Genomic DNA, 12,145 nt, shown 5'->3' on the forward strand with positions numbered 1-12,145 from the left:
CTTCAAAGCAGGACACTGCAGCTACCTATAAATCATGCTCTTTGTTTATTAAGATAATTAAGCCCATCAGTACACTTAACTTTCAGACTCAACAATTGTCTGGCATGAACAATTTCTACTTTTTCTAAAACAAAGGGGATGTGTTCCAAAAGGGTCCTTTACATGCTCTCTGCACAATGCATGCTATTTTAAAACATGATTTATGTGTCTAATTCCTGGAGCTGCCTTGAAAAATATACTGGGTTCTTCCTCCCCTGCTCCCTATTACCAGAAGACACTCCAATTTGAAGAGTGCACTCTGTTTCTGACTACAGGCTGCTATATCATGTCAGCATTTTCATTAAATACTATTCTAGCTGGACTTTAAACAAATGGAATGGAGAGCCACAGCTGCAGCCACTGCAGAGAGGCAAAGTTATCCAGCCGGGAGGCTTACATAAGAGGTGCTGGACAATCACAGTGAAACCCAGGTGTCATCATCTAAATCCTATTTCTTTGAGACTTGCCCACATCCTTAAAGTATATGAAATCGCATGCCACACAGAACATGTTTTTCTCATTTTACATGCCTTTGAGCACAAAACACTGGGTTGACATATAAGTTGTTTTTCCCTCTAAAGGACTAGACTCCAATTATGGGAACATTGGCAACTTCTGCCTAGGGGAAGAGAAAAGAGAGATGCGCGGGAAGCCTGCAGGCCTGAGAAGGAATGGCTCAGCTTCCATTCCCAAAGATCCACTGCAGTGCTGACCATCCAGGAGTAACACAGAGAGTCCTCCCCAGAGGACTTAGAATAGAGGGAACAAGACCCTGAGGACCCTCCCCTGCCCGCATACACACACACGCACAGAGTCAAGGAGCTCGGAATGTGCAATTAGAGGTAGGCGAAATGCCCTCTTGAGCACCTGTCCTCTCCCAACACATTCCCAACTGGCACCTTCGCCAGAGGCTGGAGGCAGTCCTGGACTCCAGGGCTCCTCTCGCGTGTCCGATCCCCTTCTTCGCACCCTGCATCCCCTCTCCTAACTGAAACCCTGTTAACAAGAGGTGCCACTCCGGTTTCCTCACAACACGAAGATAATAAAAATGAACCTCTCCTCACGGCTCCCAACTTCAAAAACTAAAGTCAACTTACCGGGATGCAAGAGCCAAGGAGTGTTCTTGGGGGACTGGGATTCGAGGCAACCCCCGCAAACTCTGGCTGTGCGCAGCCCCGCTGATCCTGCAGTGGCCGGCGGCAGCTGCGGCTGCAGGACCAGGCGCTGCTGCTCTGCACCAGTCGCCTAGACTCAGAGATGCCCGGCGCCTGGCACTTGCCAGGGCGCACCGCCGGGCGGCGGCGACGACTAAGATTGCACCCGGCCGCGCGAACCGGAGCGCTGCAGCTGCGGTCGGCTCTGGAAAGCTGCGCTCCGAGCCCCTGGTGCGTGTCTCCGCCTCGCAGGGAAGCACGGCTCAACAAGAAATCCCCTATGAGAAAAGCCAACGTACTGCTGTCCGCAGAGCCGCCAGCCTGCCCCCAGAGGCTCAGTCACATCGCTGGCGCACTGGCGAGCGAGTTGGCAGGCGGAGACAGCAGTCCGCACTCGCCGCCGCGCCGCGGAGAATGACAGGCGCTGAGGCGGAGCAGCAGCTCGCGGCGCGGGGCACAAGTGCGCATGATCGTGGCTCGCTGCGGCACGTCACGCGGAAGGAGGGGCGGGGAAGGGTGAGCCGGGTGGGGCCGGGGTGGGGGCGCCCGGGACTCCCCGCCTGGGTTGCGCTGTTTTTGCACGCTGAAAGGTGCAGGAAATCTCCCGCCTATGGGTTTTGTAAACCTAAAGCTCTGTGATGAAACTTGTTTGCCTCCAGAGTCCATCGTCCCTTAAAAAGCACTGTTTATCTCAGCAGTCTTTCAGGTCCCAATCGAGCCCACAAAAGCCAATTTAACTCAGATTATTGCTTAACCATAAAGCGCTGCGATTTGGGGGACAACGGCCCTTCACCTTGGTCGTACCTACCTTGGGGAGATTTGTTAGGGCCCTTTGCCCGGGCCGCACCCCCAGAATAAGCACAGGAGAATCTCTGGGCGGGGCCCAGGTATGGTAGGTCGTAAAACTTCCTTAGAGATACCAGGATACATCGGTGTTTCTCAAGCCTTTAGTGTGCCGCAGAATCGCCTAGGGAATTTGTTAGTATGTGACAGAATGCCTTGGGGTATGTGTTAAGATGCAGATGCCGATTCAAATTCAATAGGTCTCAGAGGATAAGGGGAAGAATCTTCATTTATGAGAAGTTTTGAGAGACTACCAGTGGTGAATTCCAGACCACATCCTTGCTAGAACCGGGATCAGAGTTTCTGAAATGGTCTGCTGGACAATCACCTGAGAGACTTTTAAAAACAGAATAAATTCCCATGCCCTGTCCTTAGTGGTTCTGGTTCAGCCTCTGGGCAAAGGTGGGGCTCTGGGATTCCATGTATAACAAGCACTTTAGATCAATCTGATAGGAGTTTTGTTTGGACAAAATCTCAGATTATTACACTGGCAACCTGGAGTTGGAGATCGACATTTTGTAGTTACAAGGAGCCAAGTTAATCTTAACTCAAGTACCTTCTAAACAAACCGGTGCTTTATTTGACTAGTTCAAATTTTCTACTAGAATGACTTAGCATTCTTTAGCAGGAAAAAAGGTGTAAACAATGCACATAATGTGTATCTGTGACATGTATCATTATTGGGGGCTTAGAGTTGGCTGGTGAAGAAAGCTCAGTCTGAGGAGAGGGTTGGAAGTAGGGAGCAGAGTGATGGATCGAGGGAAATTAGTATGTTGCAGGGGGAGGTGTGTAGGAGGAAACAAACTTCCAGCTCAACCTAGATCTTAGAAACCTTCTTTGGTTTCTAAGATAGGAGAACCCAGGGACCAGGCTTGGTTTCCTGCTTCTAAGACAGAGTGAAACTGGGATTTTGAAGAGCTGAAAGGTATGGATTACACTAGGTTACCTCATTGAATCTTACAGTGGACTTTTAAAGTATATTTTTAAAAAGATATTTTGCACTTTCAAAAAGTACATCTAGGCATTAGTCGTGTGTTCAAGTGGAAGCACGCCGGATCTAAGTGTTGAACTTTTTAAAAAATTATTATTATTATGTTTTATTTAGCTTTTAATTTTTAACAGACTGCATTTTGATTCATTGTACACAAATGGGGTACATCATTTCATTTCTATGATTGTACACGATGGAGATTCATACCATTTGTGTAATCATACATGTACATAGGGTAATGATGTCTGTCCCTTTCCGCCACTTTTCATACCCCCCTCCCTCTCATTTCCCTCTGTGTAATCTATAATGGGGTTGGGGTGACAGTTTTTATAGTCTGAGGAAAACACTTTGAATCTTAAAAAGAAAATGGTTTCTGTATTCATATCTTTTTAAATGTATGCCTAAATTTCGAGTTAGACAGACTTTCATTTTTGTAGGGAGGAAATGCAGTTTTCTGTCTTCATCCAATTTTGTAGTGCCACATAGTGGGATTGCAAAATATTCTAAGAGCATCCTAGTTCTAGGACACTGCATTTGCACAGTGCAGGCTTTGTGAAGGAGAAGGGCAACGCTGGCATTCTCCGGTGACAAGTGTAATTATCATCCTCATTTTATCCAGGCCCAGAAGCTAAGTGATTTAGACAAAATCACTAATCCTGACAGGGGCCAGTCTCAAGGCCCTGTCCATTTCTTCTCCTTTCTTGGCCAAATGACTATTCACCAAGTGAATATTATTTTTCATTTCCAAATTGTTCTTACCAAGATTTCCCATTGGTAAATTAGAACCTAAATGTATTTCAAAGCCAGTTCTTGTACTTGTAAATGCTATGGACTGTACTCCCAGTCTGATTAAAGTTTTAGAGACAAGTGTATGAGATTTATATACAATCTTCCAATCCAGGAGTTGGTCTTTGCCAGGCATGATGGCATATGTCTGTAATCCCATCAACTCAGGAGGTTGAGGCAGGAGAATCACAAGTTCAAGGCCAAACTAAGCAATTTAGGGAGGCCCCCGAGCAACTTAGTGAGACCCTGTCTCAAAATAAAAAATAAAAATCACTAGGGATGTGGTTCAGTGGTTAAGTGCCCCTGGATTCAAACTCTCGTACCAAACAACAACAAGAAGACAAAACCAAAAACCCCAAGGTTAGTCATGAAGTGCTGTTGCTGCGATACCCTGCCTACCTTCATCTTTATTCCTCATGTAACTCTTCTATACTCTTCCATTAGAGCTATTCTTCTGACCATGAAATAAAAAATAAATGAATTCCTAATAAAAAGAAAATTATCTGTAAATGAGGAAGCTGCTACACGTTGATTGTATGACTCAGTTCAGTTTTTAATAAGAAAATATTTTAAATTTTTTTTAAAAAATGAAGGTAGTAGAACGATCACGTTGGGACTTTTAGGTTAAGAACCCATTTTCAGTTTCCTTAGTTGCTGGATACTCCAGTCAAAACATTTATTTAACATTTTGCTGTCATGTATAACTAGAAAGAACAAATAAAAAATATTTTAAATTAAAACATTTATTTAAATAGTGTTTTGATGCACTTGCATACTGACTTCAAGAGATCCAGCATTTAATTATATATAAAGTTAATGAGTATGTCCCACTATTATTAAATTTTGAGTCACTGTTATTGGCATTAAACACTTGAAATATGCAATATTGTCTTAGTATTGATTATGTCTTAATATTGACTGTGCTGGCATTTAGAATTTGTTTCTCATTAGTTGCTATTATTGTCTGACAGAAATAGCAGCTACATTTTTTTCTCTGAGGTCTGTATTCCTATGGGTCAGGAAAGCCTACTCTGGCTGATAATTTCCTCATTCAATGCCCCTAAAAGTGCTGGCAGTAAGGTTCTTAATTATACAGATACAAGAAACTGCTCTGAACCTATTCTCCCTTTATTCAAGAAACTGTACCTAGGATAGGGATTTATTTTTTTGTTTTTTTATTTTTTTATTAAACTCTTCCAAGAATCACAGGCTGATCACTGGGCTGAAAAGCTTCAACTCAAGAATTCTTTATCTTTATTAATTACGTTTTTTCATCCTTTTCACTCAAGGGACTCTGACAGAAAAACCCTTCAACCCTGCTTACTTTGTAGGTATAGAACGGATAAGAGAACTGTTGTAGAGTTCAAGGTGGCTGGCAAGACTGAGTCAGAGTTGGGAGCAAAGAATTAGATGGCACTTTATAAAACATAATTTTGCCATAAAAATATATACACATTGTGCTTGATTTGGGGGCACAATTTGTTACAAAACTTGCATTGATGAACATATGTAGCAACAAATAGTATCACTGCAACTCTAACTAAATGGCTGGTGAGGACAGAGGGTGGTTAGCTTTCTATCTTCTCCTCAGACACTTCTGGAAACTATTGAAAAACCCACTTCTTTTTGCCATAAAATAGGAAACCTACAAAATACCTGCATCTCATGTGTTGCATCTAAATTATTTCATGTAGAGTTTAGAACAGGCAATATACTACAGAATTTGGATTTCCTGGATAGCTCTAAAATACTTTTTAAATGCAGAAATAAGTTAACAGAATGTTAGAATTGGGAGCTTGAGTTGTGGTTCAGTGGTAGAGTACTTTTCTAGCATGTGTGAAGCACTGAGTTCCATCCTCAGCACCATATAAAAAAAAATAAACAAATAAAGTAAAAAAGAAAAAATGTTAGAGTTGGCTGTGTATATCCACAGGATTCAGCCCCCCATGGATTAAAAATACTCTGGTGTGGATGGGGGTGATTGTGTTTGTACTGAACACCTACATTTTTCCTTCTCATTATTCCAGAAGCAGTACAATATAACAACTATTTACATAGTATTTATATTGTTAGGTATTATAAGTAATATAGAGATGATTTAAAATATACAGGAAGATATGCATAGGTTATATGCAAATACTATGCAATTTTAAATGAAGAATTTGAGTAGTCACAGATTTTGGTAAGTGGTAACTGAAGGGAACTAACCTCCCATGAATATATAAGGATGGGTCAACTGGTAACTATAACTCAAAGCCTGGAAGAAGGGAAATTTTGGTAAGGATTCTGGCCCAAAGAAGAAGTGGGACTGCAAAGGAAGAATGGAGGTGGCCTTTGGTGGCTAAGGAGTGGAAGCTGGTGAAGACTAAATACCACCAGTTCCTGAGATAAGGTCAAGAGATAGCCTGTAACCAAGAAGAGAAAGACCAGTTTATACTCTGATGGCAACTTAGGGTTTGCCTATACTTAAAGTGTGGAGGCTTCAACATTTGACTTGATCTATAGGACAGAGTGATCAGAGATACAATAAGCAGTTTGTAAACCCTTAAAAACTATAATAAAGAACTACCATAGAAATGGACAATTTCAATCTCTAAAAAATTCTTACCCCTCTCTCTCAGCCAAGTTCCCCACTAATAAAAGGAGAGAGTGATGGAGGAGAGACCGCAGGCACAGTGTGAATTGCACAGCCTTGTCTGGCCCAGATGCTCATATCTTAGGCAGTTGTAATACAGTCACCCTCTTTGATTATCTAACGTGAAGTGATGATAATTTCAGGCACATAGTAGGTATTTAGTAAATGCTTGCTGTTAATGAGTGACTTAAAAAAAATCTCTTCAAGAGTTAGAATTTGTAGCTAGAGGTCTCCTAATGTCCATTTTTATCATTTTAATGTAAGCCACGATTGACTGTAGTTTTTACAAGAGTGAACAGAACTCACCTAAGAACAGGAGAATCTTGTAGAAAAGGCTTTCAGGGGTGACCAAAGAAGACCTAATATAACTCTGTGGCCTCACACTGCACTACAGAGGAACATGAGGGCTTTCGTATTTGACATTTCCAGATCTTTCTACTGGGAGAAAGAAATTATGGGAGCAAAAGAGAAAGTACTTACCGAAGCAGAAACAGAAAGTGTCTTAATGAAATGCCTTTATAGTACAAATTAAAGAATGGATATTCCTGTCATCCTGTGCATCCTGATCTCAAACAGTCCTTACATTTCGATCGTCACATCAGCAGTCAAGATTTGTGGCTCAAAGCTGGCGTGGATGCTTGAATGTTTGTGGAGGGTTTTTTAGGTTCATCTTATTTCTTCCACCTTTATCGTTTCAATAAAGCACAATTTTTATAAAGATATTTAAAATAGTATCAGAGAAATATATGTTTTAATGATCATAAACCATGTACTAGCCATCAAAACTTGAAGACTGAGAAGGAAGATTGTGAAGTTAATGAGGGCTCCATTTCCAAGGGAAGCAATTCATGCAATCTCTAGCATCAGAAAGGTTGGAAAGACTTTTAGTGGCTGTTGCATTTCTGTCATTTCTTGCTGTGCTACACATCTTCCTCTCTTCAGCACTTCAGAAAGTAAACTTTTCTGCTCTTGGCCTTATACCCTCCCTAGAGTGCAGGCCACCTCCTGTCATAACAAGAAGGGGCATATCATGGCTTTCTCTTTCAGTCAGGATTCCATTCAGACATGGAAGAATCTGCATTGGTTACATAGCTTCCTTACTCAGTCAATTTCTGCTCAATTCCCTTTGTCCCTTCTCTATCCCAAACAAGAGAACATCTTCTAGAGAGAGGTGATGGTCAATAGCAGTGAGGGACAGGGAGGGTCAGGGCTTCTCAAGGTTTTCATACATTTGGTGGTGACTAAACCTGATATTTGGGACAGGTGACAAAAATTGGCATTGGGGAGGTTACATGTGTAGTAGGTGGTCAGACTCTCAATGGATTCTCAAAACATGTTTTTCCAGGTTGAATAAAAGCACCATATCAGCTTGGTAGAAAGGCAAGGGACCTTGGAAATTTCACAGCAATTCAGATAGAATTCCCACAGGCAAAAGCCATAAAATAAACCATCACTCCAAGATGTCTTGTAAAAACAGCAGTTGCTTTTAGAAATATTTAATCCCAAATTCCACTGAAGTGCACATGGTATTTCCTGTTTCTGGAAACAGAGGAAAATTAAGCTCTGTTTGAAAGAAAGCAAGCAGAGCCAGATGTTGGTGTTGGTAACAATCTGCAGAGCTCAACACACATGTGGCGGCAGTCAGGGAAATGCATGACAGCTGTCTGAAGCCCTGGGAGCCTAATTTCTCTTGGCTAGAAAAGAAACAAAGTGTAGGGGCTGTTTTGTTTATATATACAAGGAGACAGCTGAGTCCAAGAGACATTATTTTGGTTAGTAGAGCCAGCAACAGCAATTTAAAATATTTTTTCTCTTCCTTTAACACACATAGCTCAAATTGTTTATTCAAGAAATATTCCAAATCCAACTAAATATAATGGCATTCTAAATCTTGCATTTATTTATTTATTTAAGAAAATTCAGGATTATTCCATTTTGAAACCAATTATAGACAATCTCATGGTATTTTGCTTTGTCCATATTAATACTTAGAATCTTTACTTGGAAAATACATGATTAGACTTCTTAATTTAAAGTCTTTCGGTTTATAGGAGTGATAGCAATCTAGTTTATCTTCCACTGCACCCCATCCCAAATTTTCTCTTTCGGTTAAGCTGGTTTTACCTTTAGCCTTTGTCCTTTTCGTGTTTTTGTGTTTCACTGGTGTTTTTATCCAAGCTCTCTTTTCCCCTCTCTGTTCTTGAAGTACTAGCCATACTCTAATGCCTAATTCATGCTCCAGCACATCCTTGAAATTCACCTTGATCTTCCTAGCTGGAGGAGCCTCTCCTGTGTCTGTACCATCTACAGTCTGTATCATCACGTGGCACTTCTAAACTGCTCTCCATAACAGCTATCGGTGTATGTATCCCAACTGCTCTATGAAACAGAAAGCTCCTCAAGTGTTCACACTTTGTATTTCCTCTCCCTTTCCCCATTTCTCAACTCTGTAGTTATTTTATGCAAATTGCAAGATGATCCTCTTTGTACTGCAGAACTGGATATATTATCAAGGTTTATACAGTTATCTGCTTGTTGCATCTGAATTACAGGGTGAAGGCTTGGTTTCAAGGACAGAAACACAAGTAGAAAGTGTGAGCCTGATTAATACTAAGATTTCCTTAATATTGAGCTCTGGACCAAAGATACTTCAGTAGCTCCTTCCCACTAACAATGGACTGGATTGAACACAACCTGGAGAAGGATTGGGTACCTAACTGGGGGAAAGATGATCATCCATGGAAACAGAAAGAATAGTGGATCAGAAAACCAAGAAGAGAATTTTTCTTGATGCAATTTTTCTTGATGCAATTTTTTTTTTCTCTGCATAGCAGGTTGCCTGACACAAAGGGTATGAGTCTTTGTGTTCATCCCTCATCTTGCCACCATCACTCTGTCCTGTTCAGAAGTGACCCCAGGCTGTCACCTGATCCTAAGAGTAGGCTGATGCAGAGTACTTAAGGGGTAGCCAGCTGGACCAATAGAATTAGCTCCATCTGAAATGTAGATGGGAGAAAATGGAGTGGATTGGACAGTCTACAGAGGAAAACAGAACAGAAAAACAAGGAGCGACAGAGAACCAATAGAAGAAAGAACGTCCCAGCCAGTGCAATGATTTTCCAGACTCTTCACATCATTAAATGAAGTTACCTTTCTATTTCCCAATTCTTGTAAGCCAAAACCTAGTGCTTGATGAATGTTTATAAAATGAATGACTGGAAATAAATTACGAATATTATCAGGCATTCAAAAAACAATATTTATGTGCATTTGTGTACATAATTGTAAAAAATATTTCTGACTTTTGTCTCTAGTTCCTAGTACAGATCTTCAAAATCCTTAGAATTTCCTGAGGGATAGGAGTGTCTTTTGTTATTCATAATTAACCCCTTTGGGTGCTTGAGTTTATGCTAATGAAGTCTGGGGAGGGGACTAGTTTTGTGATTAGAAGGTTGGAACTTCTAATCGCACACCCTAGTCTCTGGGGAATAAAGTGGGCATGGAGATTAAGTTCAATCAGGATACCAGTGATTTTATCAGTTGCGCCTGCATGATGACACTCCAATAAAAAATTTGGGACACTGAGTCTTGGGGAGCTTCCTGGTTGGTGAAAATACTGATGTGCCAGGAGAGGTGATGTACTTGACTCCACAGGATAGAAGTTTCTGTGCTCTATACCCTTCCAGACCTTGCTCTATATATCTCTTCTTCTGAATGCTTATCTATACCCTTTATAATAAATAAAATGGTAATCCAAATCATAGTACTTTTTTGTGAGTTCTCCCCAAGCAACTTTTTGAACCTGAAGAGGGGTTGTAGGAACCCCCAACTTTGCAGCCAAGTCAGACAAGGATATGCAGCCTGGGGATTCTCCTTACAGCTGTTGTCTGTAGTAAGAGATGTCTTGTTGGGAATTTCACCCTATAACTTATGGGATCTGATGCTCACTCCAATTTGTGACAGAATTAAATTGTGGAATACTCAGTTGATGTGAAAAAGTTGCACCAGAACAGAACATTATGTTCTTTGGCATTTAAAAATACACCATGTCTTTTGTGATGTCTATTTTTAGTGTTGATTAACACAGAGCTTAATGATATCACCATCTCGAGGTGAAGGAGAGAGCAATATAATGGTTATTATATCTCTATAAGTCAATCTGCATGTGTTGATTGATGGTCAGTGAAGTAATCAACAAATTTTAATATATACATCTCATCTCTTCAGCTGGACATTAGCTTTGGGGAGTTAAGTCCACATATACCAAATCTTTATATTTTAAACTATGGTGAATTGTCTTAAGAATCCTAAGTACTACTGAAATGCTTTATAGTTCATATGATAATGTACAAATAAGTGCTTGTTAATTATATTACCTTGCATTTCATGCTTATTTAATATTCTTAGTCTCTGGACATTAATAATCTCTCTCTTTTTTTTTTTTTCCTGTTTTTCTTTATTTCACAAATAGTAAAAGCAAAGCCATGGGTAAGTGCCTTTCTAGTCAGTCTGAGAGCAAGTTAGGATTAGATGTGATATTAAAAGTCAATTTCCCTGAGTTTCCAAGTCTGTCACTTAGCTTATCAAACCCTCTTTCATTACTAAGAACTACCGGTCATGTCCAGTTCTGGCCATTCTGGGGAAGATGAGAGTACTCATACAAGTTCAGAATCAGATTCTATCATGCCTGGTGCACGTAGAACCACTTTGTCATTCATCTTAGAATTGTTCATTTGGCCATATGTTCAAGACAGTAGCTAAACCCAGAATCTTCTTGCCAAATTAAGTCAGTGAGTCATGTATATTGATAGAAAAGTTTAAGGATCTAACCTAGGATATGCCAAGGAAGAGAAATACACTCAAGCACTGACAAAAACAGAATTAAGAAACATTTTTTTTAAAAAAAGAAATCTCAAGAGTATAAAAATTGCTGTCTTTCTTATCTAGCAGGGTAGTACGTAATTAGCCCTACTGGGTTGTAGCTGAACTCACCTGCCCCATCTTCTTCAGGCTATAAACAGAATTGAAGCAGTAACTTTGCAGCAGGAGAAAATTTTAATGACTCTGAGGGATATTGGCCAACAATTTATTTCAGATGGGAAAGCAGTAAAATCTCAGTTTTCTTTTATCTGATTGAACATTACTCATCAGAAGTAATTACTTGCTTTTCTAACATACAACTCATACTTTGTTACTAACAAAATATCTGAAAATGACAGCGACTGGAGTTGGGGCACAGTCATTATGGTAGCATTCTATTTGACAACATGTAATCATACCCATTAAAGAGCTCTACGTTCCCCTCAAATGTGGTAGGAAACTCCCAAGTTGATTTAACCCAACGCTGAGTACATACCAGGCTTGATTTAGAAGCAAATGTCAGTACACAGCCCCTCCATGCGTGTGACTAGAAGCTGCATCTACACAGTGAACACTGACACAGGTGACAGTTTCCAGGAGTCTGAGGTTCAGACCTACTTGTTATACGTTCTCTGAGACAAAGCAGGTAATTTTAGTGGCCACTTTCCAGATAAGAGAAAGGTTCACGGTCCTTCTGTTCCACTTTCGGATGAGGCTGCAGGTCCAGAAGGTACTGGGTGGATGCTGATATGTGTCTGTTCCATCCTGGCCCTCGTGTGTGTAAGCTCTTGATTCAGAAACATCTGGATGCTCTCCTCTTCAAGAGCAGGCCTCAGA

At 40.7% G+C, this 12,145-nt stretch overlaps 2 protein-coding genes across 2 annotated transcripts in view; one reads left to right on the top strand and one right to left on the bottom strand.

Moving 5' to 3' along the window:
• Nucleotides 1–1,278, bottom strand: part of PAG1 (phosphoprotein membrane anchor with glycosphingolipid microdomains 1) — a 128,762-nt gene extending 127,484 nt beyond the window's left edge. Inside the window, 1 exon segment of the mRNA XM_079140942.1 lies at nucleotides 1,137–1,278. The gene's annotated coding sequence lies outside the window, so the exon portion shown is untranslated.
• The window catches only part of LOC306665236 (uncharacterized protein), a gene marked incomplete at both ends in the record, with an annotated part of 31,788 nt that overhangs the window by 5,753 nt on the left and 13,890 nt on the right, over nucleotides 1–12,145 (top strand). Inside the window, one exon of the mRNA XM_079146581.1 lies at nucleotides 1,128–1,709. Coding sequence (XP_079002707.1) covers nucleotides 1,128–1,709 — 582 coding nt within the window. The remainder of the gene's footprint in view (nucleotides 1–1,127; nucleotides 1,710–12,145) is intronic.

The sequence above is a fragment of the Sciurus vulgaris genome, assembly GCF_902686455.1.
Source record: "Sciurus vulgaris genome assembly, chromosome: 1".
In the NCBI taxonomy this organism is placed as follows: Eukaryota; Metazoa; Chordata; class Mammalia; order Rodentia; family Sciuridae; genus Sciurus; species Sciurus vulgaris.